We start from the raw sequence: 17,138 nt of genomic DNA, 5'->3' as shown, positions 1-17,138 counted from the left end.
CTGTCTAGGGCTGCATCCCAAATGGTAGCCTATTCCCTATGTAGTGCACTACTCTCCTATGTAATGCTCTACTTGACCCGATGACCCTGGTCAAAAGCAGTGCACTATATAGGGAAGTAGTTGCTGTTTGGGACGCGGACCATGCATTGTCCTGTCAGGCACTTGTAGTGCACTTGGTGTGTACTTAGGCTTCGTGCCACACGGTTAGATGTGATTTGGTCGATGGCAGAGGTACGCAGTGAGGTGGAGACTGGTTCTCTGGGTCTAGGAGCCCCACAGCCGGCAGATTACCCCCAGCTACCACACCCTGCTGCAGACCCTACAGGACCTGTGGCAGAGCCCCAGCTTCCTGGAGAACATCCCCTGAAGGTACCTGAGGACCCCCGGCCAGAGGCTGAGCCCGACACCTGTCCACTGCCACCCAGGAGAATGTGGGAGGACAGCTTCGACACAGAGAAGCGAGTTATATTCTATATTCTAGAGGGTTCTGTCTTTGTTCTAATCTAGAGTGTTCTGTGTTCTAAAGTGTTCCGTTTCCTGAGTGTTCTAGTCTAGTGTGTTTTGTGTTCTATAGTGTTCTGTTTCCTGAGTGTTCTAGTCTAGTGTGTTTTGTGTTCTAGAGTGTTCAGTTGTTTTAATCTGAGTGTTCTGTCTGTGTTCTAGTCCAGGGTTTCCCAAACTCGGTCCTGGGTTTTGCCCCATCACTACACAGCTGATAAAATAATCAAAGCTTGATGAGTTGGTTATTTGAATCAGCTTTGTAGTGCTAGTGAAAAAACCAAAACGTGCTCCCAGTTTGGGAAACCCTGTTCTAGTGTTCAGTTGTTTTAATATTGAGTGTTCTGTCTGTGTTCTAGTGTTCTGTGTTCTAGAGGGTTCTGTCTATGTTCTGGTCTAGTGTTCTGTGTTCTAGAGGGTTCTGTCTATGTTCTGGTCTGGTGTTCTGTGTTCTAGAGGGCTCTGTCTATGTTCTAGTGTAGTGTTCTGTTTTAATCTAGAGTGTTCTGTCTAGTGTTCTACTCTAGAGGGTTCTGTCTGCGTTCTAGAGTGGGATAGAATCACTGGCAGAAAGCCGTCTTTGAAATTGGTTCTTGTAAGAGTCATTGACAATCGATCATATCAGATCCACATTTCACAGACAGACTACACACACACACAGTGGTGTATGGCAATGTGTTAATATTTACTTTATTTAGCTCATTTTGAACTCAGCATTGTTAGAAAGTCAACACCTGTTGTATTTGGCGCATGTGACGAATAAAATTAAATTTGACACACACACACACACGCACACTACCACATCCCCCGCCCCCCCACCCCACACACACACACGCTAACTCTGTGTATTCTCCTCCACCAGCTACTCAGCGGTGTCGTGGAGGCAGTATTTCGACCAATCAGAGGACATCTCCGTAGGACCGTCAGAGACCAGAGATGTGTTCAGGGTCTACAGGAACGGGTCTGATGGACCTCTCCTGGTTCTGCTGCACGGAGGAGGACACTCTGCCCTGTCTTGGGCCGTCTTCACTGTGAGGTTCATCTATACTATCTACGGCTCGGCCAACAATGTTCACGCATACTGCGTTCCACATGGTTCAGTCCTGGGCCATTACTCTAAACTGTCTATACAATATATCCATCATCAATGCTGTTACACACTTTCCATTTCCTGTAAAAAAAAAATAACGTATGTTTTCTTTCGTTTCTGTCTAAATTGTCCATGCTGTCTACACATCATCTATAAACTCCGTCCTCATCTCCTGACCAGCGTTTGAGATTTTTCCATTCCTGTTGTAATTTCCTTGTTTCCTTGTTTATCTGTCGCGCCGTCTCTTCGGTCTCCAGACAGCCATAGCCAACAGGGTGACCTGCAGGGTGCTGGCCATGGACCTCAGGGGTCACGGTGAGTTCAGAGAGCAAAAGGTCGAAAGGTAATCTCAGATGGAACCACGGTTGCATCTGAAACGCCACCCTATTTTGCTTTGTGGGGCACTACTCAGCGAATAAGGTGCCATTTCCATTTTGGATGCATACATTGGGTTTTTTATATGGTCATATCATCAAGACTCTAAAACCCAATGTTTACAGAACCTGTTTACCTCTCTCCAGGTTCCACCCAGGTACGCCAGTCAGATGACCTCTCCACACAGACCATGTCCAGGTAAGAAGATATACACCTGTAAAACATGAGGAAATAACTTTCTGTTCCTCTGCCTCTCACCTGTACCTCACCTGTCCCTCTTGTCCCGCCCCTCCTAGGGATGTGGCCAATGTAGTGCGAGCGTGCTACGGAGAGGCCCCTCCCCCCATCGTCCTGGTTGGTCACAGTATGGGCGGGGCCATCGCTGTCCACACCGCCTCCAGCATGCTCCTCCCCACTACCGTAGGACTGGTGGTGATAGACGTGGTGGAAGGTAGGTCCCAGTCCACACCGCCTCCAGCATGCTCCTCCCCACAACTGTAGGACTGGTGGTGATAGACGTGGTGGAAGGTTGGGGGGGGGGGTGTGTGTGTTAACCATCTCTCTCTCTCTCTCTCTCTCTCTCTGTATCTCTCTCTGTATCTCTCTCTCTGTGTGTCTCTCTGTCTCTCTCTGTGTGTCTCTCTGTCTCTCTCTCTCTCTCTGTGTGTCTCTCTGTGTGTGTCTCTCTCTCTCTCTGTCTCTCTGTCTCTCTCTCTCTGTGTCTCTCTCTCTCTCTCTGTGTCTCTCTCTGTGTGTCTCTCTGTGTGTCTCTCTCTCTCTCTGTGTCTCTCTGTCTCTCTCTCTGTCTCTCTCTCTGTCTCTCTCTCTCTCGCTCTCTCTCTAGGCAGTGCTATGGAGATGTTACACAGCATGCAGAACTTCCTGAAAGGACGACCCAAGTCTTTTGAGTCTATCGACCATGCCATAGAGTGGAGGTGAGGAGCGTTCAGCATCACACCACTCTGTAATGTTAGGCAGTGTTTCAAAGACAGTTTATAGAAATATCACGTATTATTATTATTATTATTATTATCTGTCTGTTCCATGGAGTGCTACGCTATGCTACGTTTCAGGTGTTTCACAGTGTTGGTAGTGCTCTTTCTCAACAGTTTCTGTTCTCTCTCTCTCTCTGTGTGTGTGTGTGTGTGTGTGTGTGTGTGTGTGTGTGTGTGTGTGTGTGTGTGTGTGTGTGTGTGTGTGTGTGTGTGTGTGTGTGTGTGTGTGCTCTCCTTCAGTGTTAAGAGCGGCCAGATCAGGAACCGGGAGTCAGCACGGGTATCCATGGTTGGACAGATCAAGAGGTAAACCATGCTACTCCTTCTCTAATAGAACCAGAGGACTATACTACTCAGCCAGCTGCCTCACCTAAATATTCGGAAATAACTTGACAAAATCTGATTGAACCAATCAACCACAAAAAAATACAAAAAAATAATAAAAAACATATCTTAGTTAATCTTTCCTAATGAACCAGAAAATCTGTAGTAATTTCTGTTTATCAAAGTTAGCTGGCTAATTTATCGATACCGCTTTGTAGTATACCCAACTTGTTGCTTGTTGTTGTAAAGCAGTAAACTAAATAGCACAGCATTCATATTCAATGTAAACTCGGTTAGTGCTTGGGACGTCCCTACCCTAAAACCTAAACCCCTACCCTCGTCCCCAGGCTATTGCACACAGTGCACTCAGAAAGTATTCAGACCCCTTGACTTTTTCCACATTTTGTTACGTTACAGCCTTATTCTAAAATTGATTTTTCCTCATCAATCTACACACAATACCCCATAATGACAAAGCGAAAATACGTTGTTTTTTTGTGTGCAAATGTATTAAAAATAAGAAACAGAAATACCTTATTTACATAAGTATTCAGACCCTTTGCTATGGAGACTCGAAATTGAGCTCAGGTGCATCCTGTTTCCATTGATCATCCTTGAGATGTTTCTACAGCCCACCTGTGGTAAATTCAAAATGATTTGAAAAGGCACACACCTGTCTTTACAAGGTCCCCAGTTGACAGTGCATATCAGAGCAAAAACCAAGCCATGATGTCGAAGGAATTGTCCGTAGAGCTCAGAGACAGGATTGTGTCAAGGCACAGATCTGGGGAGGGGTACCAAAACATTTATGCAGCACTGAAGATCCCCAAGAACACAGTGGCCTCCATCATTCTTACAGTGGGGAAAAAAAGTATTTAGTCAGCCACCAATTGTGCAAGTTCTCCCACTTAAAAAGATGAGAGAGGCCTGTAATTTTCATCATAGGTACACGTCAACTATGACAGACAAATTGAGAAGAAAAAATCCAGAAAATCACATTGTAGGATTTTTAATGAATTTATTTGCAAATTATGGTGGAAAATAAGTATTTGGTCACCTACAAACAAGCAAGATTTCTGGCTCTCACAGACCTGTAACTTCTTCTTTAAGAGGCTCCTCTGTCCTCCACTCGTTACCTGTATTAATGGCACCTGTTTGAACTTGTTATCAGTATAAAAGACACCTGTCCACAACCTCAAACAGTCACACTCCAAACTCCACTATGGCCAAGACCAAAGAGCTGTCAAAGGACACCAGAAACAAAATTGTAGACCTGCACCAGGCTGGGAAGACTGAATCTGCAATAGGTAAGCAGCTTGGTTTGAAGAAATCAACTGTGGGAGCAATTATTAGGAAATGGAAGACATACAAGACCACTGATAATCTCCCTCGATCTGGGGCTCCACGCAAGATCTCACCCCGTGGGGTCAAAATGATCACAAGAACGGTGAGCAAAAATCCCAGAACCACACGGGGGGACCTAGTGAATGACCTGCAGAGAGCTGGGACCAAAGTAACAAAGCCTACCATCAGTAACACACTACACCGCCAGGGACTCAAATCCTGCAGTGCCAGACGTGTCCCCCTGCTTAAGCCAGTACATGTCCAGGCCCGTCTGAAGTTTGCTAGAGTGCATTTGGATGATCCAGAAGAGGATTGGGAGAATGTCATATGGTCAGATGAAACCAAAATATTACTTTTTGGTAAAAACTCAACTCGTCGTGTTTGGAGGACAAAGAATGCTGAGTTGCATCCAAATAACACCATACCTACTGTGAAGCATGGGGGTGGAAACATCATGCTTTGGGGCTGTTTTTCTGCAAAGGGACCAGGACGACTGATCCGTGTAAAGGAAAGAATGAATGGGGCCATGTATTGTGAGATTTTGAGTGAAAACCTCCTTCCATCAGCAAGGGCATTGAAGATGAAACGTGGCTGGGTCTTTCAGCATGACAATGATCCCAAACACACCGCCGGGCAACGAAGGAGTGGCTTCGTAAGAAGCATTTCAAGGTCCTGGAGTGGCCTAGCCAGTCTCCAGATCTCAACCCCATAGAACATCTTTGGAGGGAGTTGAAAGTCCGTGTTGCCCAGCGACAGCCCCAAAACATCACTGCTCTAGAGGAGATCTCAATGGAGGAATGGTCCAAAATACCAGCAACAGTGTGTGAAAATCTTGTGAAGACTTACAGAAAACGTTTGACCTGTGTCATTGCCAACAAAGGTTATATAACAAAGTATTGAGAAACTTTTGTTATTGACCAAATACTTATTTTCCACCATAATTTGCAAATACATTTATTAAAAATCCTACAATGTAATTTTCTGGATTTTTTTTTCTCATTTTGTCTGTCATAGTTAATGTGTACCTATGATGAAAATTACAGGCCTCTCTCATCTTTTTAGGTGGGAGAACTTGCACAATTGGTGGCTGACTAAATACTTTTTTCCCCCACTGTATATGGAAGAAGTTTGGATCCACCAACTGCAAACTTCAAGTAGGGAATCTGTGATGTCATCGGCCTCCCCCTTTGCTTGAGGAACAATAGAGGAGCAATAGAGAACAAAAGAGGAAAGCCCCTCCCCCTTGTGTGATGTCATGACTTACCTGGACCACCTATTGAGATGTGCCTTTTAAATAAATCAGGTGTTAAACCAGGTTAAAAGGAGACTGGAGTGCCGCTTTAACCATTTTAAATTTCAACTTCAATGGGGTGACGTGAGATTCGGACGTTCCAAGGAGCCAATTTAGACTTCTCAAAATTTTCTCACCTGTCCTCTGTAGGCATGTAGAGGTGGAGGATGTTGTTGAATCACCTGAGCAGGCCATCCCTGTTAGTGACGTAGTCGTCGAGGGCAACGAGGAGACCTACGTTGACCCGAGCTACGTTAGCGACAAACCAGACGGTACGCCAGAGGTGAGCATCCCAGAACCGGAGGTAAGAAACCAACGTCCTTTACACACACACACACACACTAACCACCATTTTGTTTTTGTTTTCCTTATATTTAAGCAGGGGACTAGGGACCCATTGAGACTAGGGTCTCTTTCACAAGGAAGCAAATAAACATTATCAAAAGACAAAATCTAACAAAAAAAATCTAATATAATATAAAACTAGTAAAATACAAACACAAATATTCAATCAATATTTTAAATTGCCCGAAAGGCACCAGAACATCAATTTGTAAAGTATTGTGTAGTTGGATCCAGCAATGAAGTGCTTTAAAACTAAAAAGAGGATTTACGTACCTAGTTCGGTGCAGTGTTAATTTCGTCAACAAAAATAGTGACAAAACTATTCGTCCTATTTTTCAGTGGGAATTTATGAGACTATAACTGACTAAATAGACCCAGAGAAAAACTATAGCTAAAAAAATATATATTTTCATTTCAGTTGACTAAAACAAGACGATATTATCCCTGTGACTAAAATCTGACTACTAAATGGACTGGACAATAGTTTTTGGAGAGATTGAGAGCTTTTCAGTGATAAACACATTGAATATTAGCAGCACAGATGCGCGGTGCAGTTCTGTTCAGCAGTGGGAAGAACACGCCGGAACACTGCCTACATCAGCTGGGGAGTTACTTTTTTTTATTTTTTTTATTTTTTATTTCACCTTTATTTAACCAGGTAAGAAGCCAGTTGAGAACAGGTTCTCATTTACAACTGCGACCTGGCCAAGATAAAGCAAAGCAGTGCGATAAAAAACAACACAGAGTTACATATGGGGTAAAACAAAACATAAAGTCAAAAATACAACAGAAAATATATATACAGTGTGTGCAAATGTAGCAAGTTATGGAGGTAAGGCAATAAATAGTTACGGGTGATGTGTGGGCAGACAGGCTCTGCCTCCGATTATACAGATCGCGCAGGTGACCTCTCTTGCTTCCCCTTAGCTAACCAGTCACCACCAGCCTTCTAGTTAGCTACCCTTTGACTGGTTAAGAAACACAAGCTGCTTTACGGAATTAAAAACAATAGCAGATTTTTCACCTAGTCGGCTCAGGGATTAGAACCAGCGACCTTTCGGTTACTGGCACAACGCTCTTAACCACTAAGCTACCTGCCACCCCATGTAACTGAGTCAGGTTTGAGACAACCGCTTGATTCTGGGCCTTATCGGCTACCGTTCAAAAGACATGACCCATAATACCGGCGCTTTATTTATATCGTGGTGGGATGCATTTTACATTCATAAAGCATATCGTGGGCTGTCCAAAAATATTCTACTTGCGGACCGGAACGTTAACCATTTGTTTAAGCTACACCTTGTTCAGTCATGTTACCTCATTAGCTAGTTCTAGCTAACAACCTGGGGTGCGTTCAGCAGGACGCAATGTTTTGGAACCTGCAGATAGAAATATGTTATGTAGAACATTAATAAGGACTAACGTCAGCTCTATTCATGGAAATTCTATCTGCAACGTTGGAGAATGTTTTGCAACTGAACGTAGCCCTGGTAACATTACCAGTAGCCAACTGAACGTTGCCCTGGTAACATTACCAGTAGTCAACTGAACGTAGCCATGGTAACATTACCAGTAGTCAACTGAATGTAGCCCTGGTAACATTACCAGTAGTCAACTGAATGTAGCCATGGTAACATTACCAGTAGTCAACTGAACGTAGCCATGGGAACATTACCAGTAGTCAACTGAACGTAGCCATGGTAACATTACCAGTAGCCAACTGAACGTAGCCATGGTAACATTACCAGTCGTCAACTGAATGTAGCCATGGTAACATTACCAGTAGTCAACTGAACGTAGCCATGGTAACATTACCAGTCGTCAACTGAACGTAGCCATGGTAACATTACCAGTAGCCAACTGAACGTAGCCATGGTAACATTACCAGTAGCCAACTGAACGTAGCCATGGTAACATTACCAGTAGCCAACTGAACGTAGCCCTGGTAACATTACCAGTAGCCAACTGAACGTAGCCATGGTAACATTACCAGTAGCCAACTGAACGTAGCCATGGTAACATTACCAGTAGCCAACTGAACGTAGCCCTGGTAACATTACCAGTAGCCAACTGAACGTAGCCATGGGAACATTACCAGTAGTCAACTGAACGTAGCCATGGGAACATTACCAGTAGCCAACTGAACGTAGCCATGGTAACATTACCAGTCGTCAACTGAACGTAGCCATGGTAACATTACCAGTCGTCAACTGAATGTAGCCATGGTAACATTACCAGTAGTCAACTGAACGTAGCCATGGTAACATTACCAGTCGTCAACTGAACGTAGCCATGGTAACATTACCAGTAGCCAACTGAACGTAGCCATGGTAACATTACCAGTAGCCAACTGAACGTAGCCATGGTAACATTACCAGTAGCCAACTGAACGTAGCCCTGGTAACATTACCAGTAGCCAACTGAACGTAGCCATGGTAACATTACCAGTAGCCAACTGAACGTAGCCATGGTAACATTACCAGTAGCCAACTGAACGTAGCCATGGTAACATTACCAGTAGCCAACTGAACGTAGCCCTGGTAACATTACCAGTAGCCAACTGAACGTAGCCCTGGTAACATTACCAGTAGCCAACTGAACGTAGCCATGGTAACATTACCAGTAGTCAACTGAACGTAGCCATGGTAACATTACCAGTAGTCAACTGAACGTAGCCATGGTAACATTACCAGTAGTCAACTGAACGTAGCCATGGTAACATTACCAGTAGCCTATATGCTAACATTTGGTGGCACAGAAAGAACGGAAAAGTGATAGCAAACTATTTTTTGGGCCCGATTCGGACTTAGGAAATTACGCCTTTCTTACACACACTGTTCCTACGTACTTCTCAGTAGTTGGTATTCAGACTTACCTTATGCAGGTGCGTAACAGGCTTTGCAGGCGTGGTTCCCTTGCGCGCACTGAATAAATGCAATTCAACCGCTGAAAACCCTCCCACTCTCTCTCTCTCTCGATTCTTTGAGATGAGTTCCAACGTCCTACAAGACAGGTTGAGGGGACAAGCGTGGCGTAGGAGTGACGCAATCTGATGGACTAACCCCTAGTTTCTCTCTCTCTCGTAGCAATGAGGTTTGTGCATTTTATTTGTATTTTACTGGACTGATGGTGGCTGCATCTGATGGTCAGTCAGCGGATGGCGGGGAGAAAGAGGAGGAGAGAGACCAGTGGAAAGGCCTCTCACCGTCCCACAGCTCCTCCTCCCTGACTGGGGATGTCTTCCAACTGATGGAGAAACTCCAGTCAAACTCCAGTCAAACTCCAGTCAAACTCCAGTCACACTCCATAATTTTTGTCAAATGCACAAATTGATGTTGTTACCGTTACCTGTATGAACAGAGAACATGCGATACTCTACGATATTAGAAAGACACAAGCCACTGATAACAACGAAAGTCTATCGATACACTTTGTAGCGCGAGTGGATAGGGCGTTTGATGGCTTATAAAAGTGTTGAATAAAGTGTTGACAGTGCTGAATGAAATCTTAAACATGCTCTTTGCTGTATTCGTTGACAGTCTCTCTCCAGTCATGGCTTTTAAAGTGTTGAAATCTCACACAGTAGAGTTGACTATCAACTTCGCTGTGGGCTCGTGAAAGCTGCAGACACATTGATCTGAGCTATCTGGTTGGCCAGCGGTAGGTCTATAGGTGCACCTGATTTGCTCTCCAAGCCCACCGGGCAAGTGGAGTTTGTACCTTCAGACACATGAAATGGTTAAAAATGGGAAAACTTTGATTACCCAGCGCGCAGGGCTGCTGAATCAAGTGCACCTACTGCCGACAGCGCAAGACTTTACCATGGCTACGTTCAGTTGACTACTGGTAATGTTACCATGGCTACGTTCAGTTGACTACTGGTAATGTTACCATGGCTACGTTCAGTTGACTACTGGTAATGTTACCATGGCTACGTTCAGTTGACTACTGGTAATGTTACCAGGGCTACGTTCAGTTGACTACTGGTAATGTTACCATGGAACGCAATACTTTATCGTTAGGAGTTTTACAGAAATGTTTGGTGATCGACTAGGAATGTCTTGGAGATGGACCAGTCGATCGCGATCGACCAGTTGGTGACCACTGATGTAGAACAAGCGTAGCAGCTGAAACGGTGCTGCTGTCCAGGTATAAAAACAGACTGGTTCACATTAAGAATAGAATGAGAAGTTTAAATAGTTCTTAGCTGAGAGTTGGGGTTCTAAAACTTTGGAAAGGCAAGATGATTTGGAAATTGGACGGTAGTTATTTAAGTCAGATGGATCTCCTCCTTTGTGTAAGGGGGAGGACATGTGCCGCTTTCCAGATCTTAGGGAAAACACCAGAAACAACTGTCAAGTTAAAAACATAGGTTAACGGTTCTGCAATAAGTGGAGCAGAGAGCTGCTGTAAGAAGGGATCAAGAGAATCAGTCCCTGTGGATTTTTTTTTTTTTTTACATCGATTTTAGCAAGGCACTTAGTACATCATGGATATAAAATGGTTGAAATGAAAATAGAGAATGTGTCTGGGAGTGCATCATTCTCACCAGTCTGTTTTGAGGTGAATAAAGGGCTCCCTCTAGTGGCCATCTGAGGCATTTCCAGAAACTATTATTTCAAATAGATGGCCATCTGAGGTAAAATGGTTATTAAAAGCAACCCAAATGTCCATTTGGTCTATTGTGGGACCAGAGGCTGTGGTGTTTCAGGGATATGACTACTTTCCAGAAGTTCGCTGGATTCCCACCATTCTCAGATACACAGTTCAAGAAGTATGTTGACTTTGCTTTTCTAACCAGGGGATAGACATCTATTTCTCAAATGGCTGAAGGACTGCCAGTCAGACATAGTATCAGTCAATCTAACCTTAGCCAGGCTACATTTATTTCCTGTAATTCTTCTGACAATTCATGCATGAACCAAGAGGACTGCAGAGGACCCCAGTCTCATGGTCCATATCCATGGTAGAATCCACAGCAGCTACAGTGGGGGAAAAAGTATTTAGTCAGCCACCAATTGTGCAAGTTCTCCCACTTAAAAAGATGAGAGAGGCCTGTAATTTTCATCATAGGTACACGTCAACTATGACAGACAAATTGAGATTTTTTTTCTCCAGAAATTCACATTGTAGGATTTTTAATGAATGTATTTGCAAATTATGGTGGAAAATAAGTATTTGGTCACCTACAAACAAGCAAGATTTCTGGCTCTCACAGACCTGTAACTTCTTCTTTAAGAGGCTCCTCTGTCCTCCACTCGTTACCTGTATTAATGGCACCTGTTTGAACTTGTTATCAGTATAAAAGACACCTGTCCACAACCTCAAACAGTCACACTCCAAACTCCACTATGGCCAAGACCAAAGAGCTGTCAAAGGACACCAGAAACAAAATTGTAGACCTGCACCAGGCTGGGAAGACTGAATCTGCAATAGGTAAGCAGCTTGGTTTGAAGAAATCAACTGTGGGAGCAATTATTAGGAAATGGAAGACATACAAGACCACTGATAATCTCCCTCAATCTGGGGCTCCACGCAAGATCTCACCCCGTGGGGTCAAAATGATCACAAGAACGGTGAGCAAAATTCCCAGAACCACACGGGGGGACCTAGTGAATGACCTGCAGAGAGCTGGGACCAAAGTAACAAAGCCTACCATCAGTAACACACTACGCCACCAGGAACTCAAATCCTGCAGTGCCAGACGTGTCCCCCTGCTTAAGCCAGTACATGTCCAGGCCCGTCTGAAGTTTGCTAGAGTGCATTTGGATGATCCAGAAGAGGATTGGGAGAATGTCATATGGTCAGATGAAACCAAAATAGAACCTTTTGGTAAAAACTCAACTTGTCGTGTTTGGAGGACAAAGAATGCTGAGCTGCATCCAAAGAACACCATACCTACTGTGAAGCATGGGGGTGGAAACATCATGCTTTGGGGCTGTTTTTCTGCAAAGGGACCAGGACGACTGATCCGTGTAAAGGAAAGAATGAATGGGGCCATGTATCGTGAGATTTTGAGTGAAAACCTCCTTCCATCAGCAAGGGCATTGAAGATGAAACGTGGCTGGGTCTTTCAGCATGACAATGATCCCAAACACACCGCCCGGGCAACGAAGGAGTGGCTTCGTAAGAAGCATTTCAAGGTCCTGGAGTGGCCTAGCCAGTCTCCAGATCTCAAACCCATAGAAAATCTTTGGAGGGAGTTGAAAGTCCGTGTTGCCCAGCGACAGCCCCAAAACATCACTGCTCTAGAGGAGATCTGCATGGAGGAATGGGCCAAAATACCAGCAACAGTGTGTGAAAACCTTGTGAAGACTTACAGAAAACGTTTGACCTGTGTCATTGCCAACAAAGGGTATAAAACAAAGTATTGAGAAACTTTTGTTATTGACCAAATACTTATTTTCCACCATAATTTGCAAATAAATTCATAAAAAATCCTACAATGTGATTTTCTGGAGAAAAAAAATCTAATTTTGTCTGTCATAGTTGACGTGTACCTATGATGAACATTACAGGCCTCTCTCATCTTTTTAAGTGGGAGAACTTGCACAATTGGTGGCTGACTAAATACTTTTTTCCCCCACTGTATATACTGTATATGAATGTTACAACTCACATCTAAAGAGTTCTACTTTACCATGAGAGAGAGATTGATGGACAGAGACTGGACAAAATGTAAAACACAGCGTTGATGATGATTCATGATCCGTTCTCAACACAGCGTTGATGATGATTCATGATCCGTTCTCAACACAGCGTTGATGATGATTCATGACCCGTTCTCAACACGGCGTTGACGATGATTCATGATCCGTTCTCAACACAGCGTTGACGATGATTCATGATCCGTTCTCAACACAGCGTTGATGATGATTCATGATCCGTCCTCTCAACACAGCGTTGATGATGATTCATGATCCGTTCTCAACACAGCGTTGATGATGATTCATGATCCGTTCTCAACACAGCGTTGATGATGATTCATGATCCGTTCTCAACACGGCGTTGATGATGATTCATGATCCGTCCTCTCAACACAGCGTTGATGATGATTCATGACCCGTTCTCAACACAGAGTTGATGATGATTCATGACCCGTTCTCAACACAGCGTTGATGATGATTCATGACCCGTTCTCAACACGGCGTTGATGATGATTCATGACCCGTTCTCAACACAGCGTTGACGATGATTCATGACCCGTTCTCAACACAGCGTTGTCTACACTTACGACAGGTCTGTGTAAAATCCTCCTCCTGTGAACACGTCGCGCAGGTCTCACACTTAAGCAGTATTTAGATTTCTGTTCAGTTACGCACTCCAGAAGTGACAGATGCATTCAGTGTGTTCTTCTAGTTAACCTGGGTGACGGTTTTTATCCCTTTGGTGTGTCGTCAGGGTGTGTATAGCTGGCGTATAGATCTGTCCAAAGCAGAGAAGTACTGGGACGGATGGTTCAGAGGAATCTCTAATCTGTTCCTGGGATGTAACCTGCCCAAACTCCTCCTGTTAGCAGGTACGTCACAACACAAACCTATCCTCATTTTCACCAGGAACTACGGACACTACAGTCTAAACTATATTTACTTCACCCCTGGTACTTACATTTACATTTTACATTTTAGTCATTTAGGAGACGCTCTTATCCAGAGCGACTTACAGTTAGTGAGTGCATACATTATTATTATTTTTTTTCATACTGGACCCCCGTGGGAATCGAACCCACAACCCTGGCGTTGCAAACGCCATGCTCTACCAACTGAGCTACACCCCTGCCGGCCATTCCCTCCTCTACCCTGGACGACGCTGGGCCAATTGTGCGCCGCACCATGGGTCTCCCGGTCGCGGCCGGCTGCGACAGAGCCTGGATTCGAACCAGGATCTCTAGTGGTACAGCTAGCACTGCAGTGCCTTAGACCACTGCGCCACTCGGCAGGGGTGTAGATCAGAAAACCAGTCAGTATTTGGTGTGATCACCATTTGGCCTCATGCAGCGCAACACATCTCCTTCGCATAAAAGTTGATCAGGCTGTTGATCGTGGCCCCTTGTGGAATGTTGTCCCACTCCTCTTCCAATGGCTGTGCGTAGTTGCTTGATATTGGTGGGATCTGGAACACGCTGTGGTACACGTCGAACCAGAGCATCCCAAACATGCTCAATGGGTGACATCATGTCTGGTGAGTACGCAGGCCATGGAAGAACTGGGACATTTTCAGCTTCCAGGAATTGTGGACAGGTCCTTGCGACATGGGGCCGTGCATTATCATGCTGAAACATGAGGTGATGGCTGCGGATAAACGGGCCTCAGGATCTAGCCAAGGCATTGGTAAAATGCAATTGTGTTCGTTGTCCGTAGCTTATGCCTGTCCATACCATAACCCCACCGCCACCATGGGGCACTCTGTTCACAACGTTGACATCAGCAAACCGCTCACCCACACGACACCATACACGCTGTCTGCCATCTGCCCGGTACAGTTAAAACCGGGATTAATCCATGAAGAGCACACTTCTCCAGCGTGCCAGTGGCCATCGAAGGTGAGCATTTGCTCACTGAAGTCGGTTACGACGCCAAACTGCAGTCAGGTCAAGACCCTGGTGAGGACGACGAGCACGCAGATGAGCTTCCCTGAGACGGTTTCTGACAGTTTGTGCAGACATTCTTCAGTTGTGCAAACCCACAGTTTCATCAGCTGTCCGGGTGGCTGGTCTCAGACGATCCCGCAGGTGAAGAAGTTGGATGTGGAGGTCCTGGGCTGGCATGGTTACACGTGGTCTGCAGTTGTGAGGGTGGTTGAACACACTGCCTAATTCTCTAAAACTACTAATTGTAGTTGGTCCCCCCTTTGCTGCTATAACAGCCTCCACTCCTCTGGGAAGGCTTTCCACTAGATGTTGGAACATTGCTGAGGGGACTTGCTTCCATTCAGCCACAAGAGCATTAGTGAAGTCGGGCACTGATGTTGTGCGATTAGGACCGCAGATAGCGTTCCAATTCATTCCAAAGGTGTTCGATGGGGTTGAGGTCAGGGCTCTGTGCAGGCCAGTCAAGTTCTTCCACACCAATCTCGACAAACCATTTCTGTATGGACCTCGCGTTGTGCACGGGGGCATTGTCATGCTGAAGCAGGAAAGGGCCTTCCCCAAACTGTTGCAACAAAGTTGGAAGCACAGAATCGTCTAGAACGTCATTGTATGCTGTAGCGTTAAGATTTTCCTTCACTGGAACTAAGGGGCCTAGCCCGAACCATGAAAAACAGCCCCAGACCATTATTCCTCCTTCAACAAACTTTACAGTTGGCACTATCCATTCGGGCAGGTACCGTTCTCCTGGCATCCGCCAAATACAGATTCATCCATCAGACTGCCAGATGGTGAAGCGTGATTCATCACTCCAGATAAACGCGTTTCCACTGCTCCAGATTCCAATGGCGGCGAGCTTTACACCACTCCAGCCGACGCTTGGCATTGCACATGGTGATCTTAGGCTTGTGTGCGGCTGCTCGGCCATGGGAACCCATTTCATGAAGCTCCCGACGAACAGTTATTGTGCTGATGTTGCTTCCAGAAGCAGTTTGGAACTCGGTAGTGAGTGTTGCAACCGAGGACAGACGATTTTTATGCACTACGCGCTTCAGCACTCGGCGGTCCCGTTCTGTGAGCTTGTGTGGTCTACCATTTTAGGGCTGAGCCGTTGTTGCTCCTAGACGTTTCCACTTCACAATAACAGCACTTACAGTTGACCGGGGCAGCTCAAGCAGGGCAAACATTTGACGAACTGACTTGTTGGAAAGGTGGCATCCTATGACGGTGCCACGTTGAAAGTCACTGAGCTCTTCAGTACGGGCCATTCTACTGCCAATGTTTGTCTATGGAGATTGCATGGCTGTGTGCTCGATTCTATACACCTGTAAGCAACGGGCGTGGCTGAAATAGAATAATAATAATATGCCATTTAGCAGACGCTTTTATCCAAAGCGACTTACTTAGAAGAATCCACTCATTTGAAGGGGTGACCACATACTGCTGTATGGGGGCGGCAGGTAGCTTAGTGGTTAAGAGCGTTGTGCCAGTAACCGAAAGGTCGCTGGTTCTAATCCCCGAGCCGACTGGGTGAAAAATCTGTCGATGTGCCCTTGAGCAAGGCACTTAACCCTAATTGCTCCTGTAAGTCGCTCTGGATAAGAGCGTCTGCTAAATGACTAAAAATGTAAATATAGTGTATTTTACTACCCTTACTTTACCCCAGGTACATAACACTACAGTCTAATTTACCCTTACTTTACCCCAGGTACATAACACTACAGTCTAATTTACCCTTACTTTACCCCAGGTACATAACACTACAGTCTAATTTACCCCTACTTTACCCCAGGTACATAACACTACAGTCTAATTTACCCTTACTTTACCCCAGGTACATAACACTACAGTCTAATTTACCCTTACTTTACCCCAGGTACATGACACTACAGTCTAATTTACCCTTACTTTACCCCAGGTACATGACACTACAGTCTAATTTACCCTTACTTTACCCCAGGTACATAACACTACAGTCTAATTTACCCTTACTTTACCCCAGGTACATAACACTACAGTCTAATTTACCCTTACTTTACCCCAGGTACATAACACTACAGTCTAATTTACCCTTACTTTACCCCAGGTACATAACACTACAGTCTAATTTACCCTTACTTTACCCCAGGTACATAACACTACAGTCTAATTTACCCTTACTTTACCCCAGGTACATAACACTACAGTCTAATTTACCCTTACTTTACCCCAGGTACATAACACTACAGTCTAATTTACCCTTACTTTACCCCAGGTACATAACACTACAGTCTAATTTACCCTTACTTT

General features: G+C 44.9%; 1 protein-coding gene across 1 annotated transcript in view; it reads left to right on the top strand.

The window, feature by feature from the left end:
- Positions 1-222: 222 nt before the first annotated feature.
- The window catches only part of LOC311125606 (protein phosphatase methylesterase 1-like), a gene marked incomplete at both ends in the record, with an annotated part of 19,429 nt that continues 2,513 nt past the window's right edge, over positions 223-17,138 (top strand). The window contains 9 exons of the mRNA XM_084199635.1: positions 223-458; positions 1,361-1,529; positions 1,846-1,903; positions 2,110-2,161; positions 2,260-2,414; positions 2,808-2,898; positions 3,199-3,264; positions 6,068-6,221; positions 13,664-13,781. Of these exons, the coding sequence (XP_084055761.1) occupies positions 223-458; positions 1,361-1,529; positions 1,846-1,903; positions 2,110-2,161; positions 2,260-2,414; positions 2,808-2,898; positions 3,199-3,264; positions 6,068-6,221; positions 13,664-13,781 (1,099 nt within the window). The remainder of the gene's footprint in view (positions 459-1,360; positions 1,530-1,845; positions 1,904-2,109; positions 2,162-2,259; positions 2,415-2,807; positions 2,899-3,198; positions 3,265-6,067; positions 6,222-13,663; positions 13,782-17,138) is intronic.

This window comes from Coregonus lavaretus (assembly GCF_964263955.1).
Source record: "Coregonus lavaretus genome assembly, contig: HAP1_SCAFFOLD_1819, whole genome shotgun sequence".
Classification (NCBI taxonomy): Eukaryota; Metazoa; Chordata; class Actinopteri; order Salmoniformes; family Salmonidae; genus Coregonus; species Coregonus lavaretus.
The sequence above is the reverse complement of the archived record's forward strand: the minus strand, read 5'-3'. Positions and strand labels throughout refer to the sequence as shown.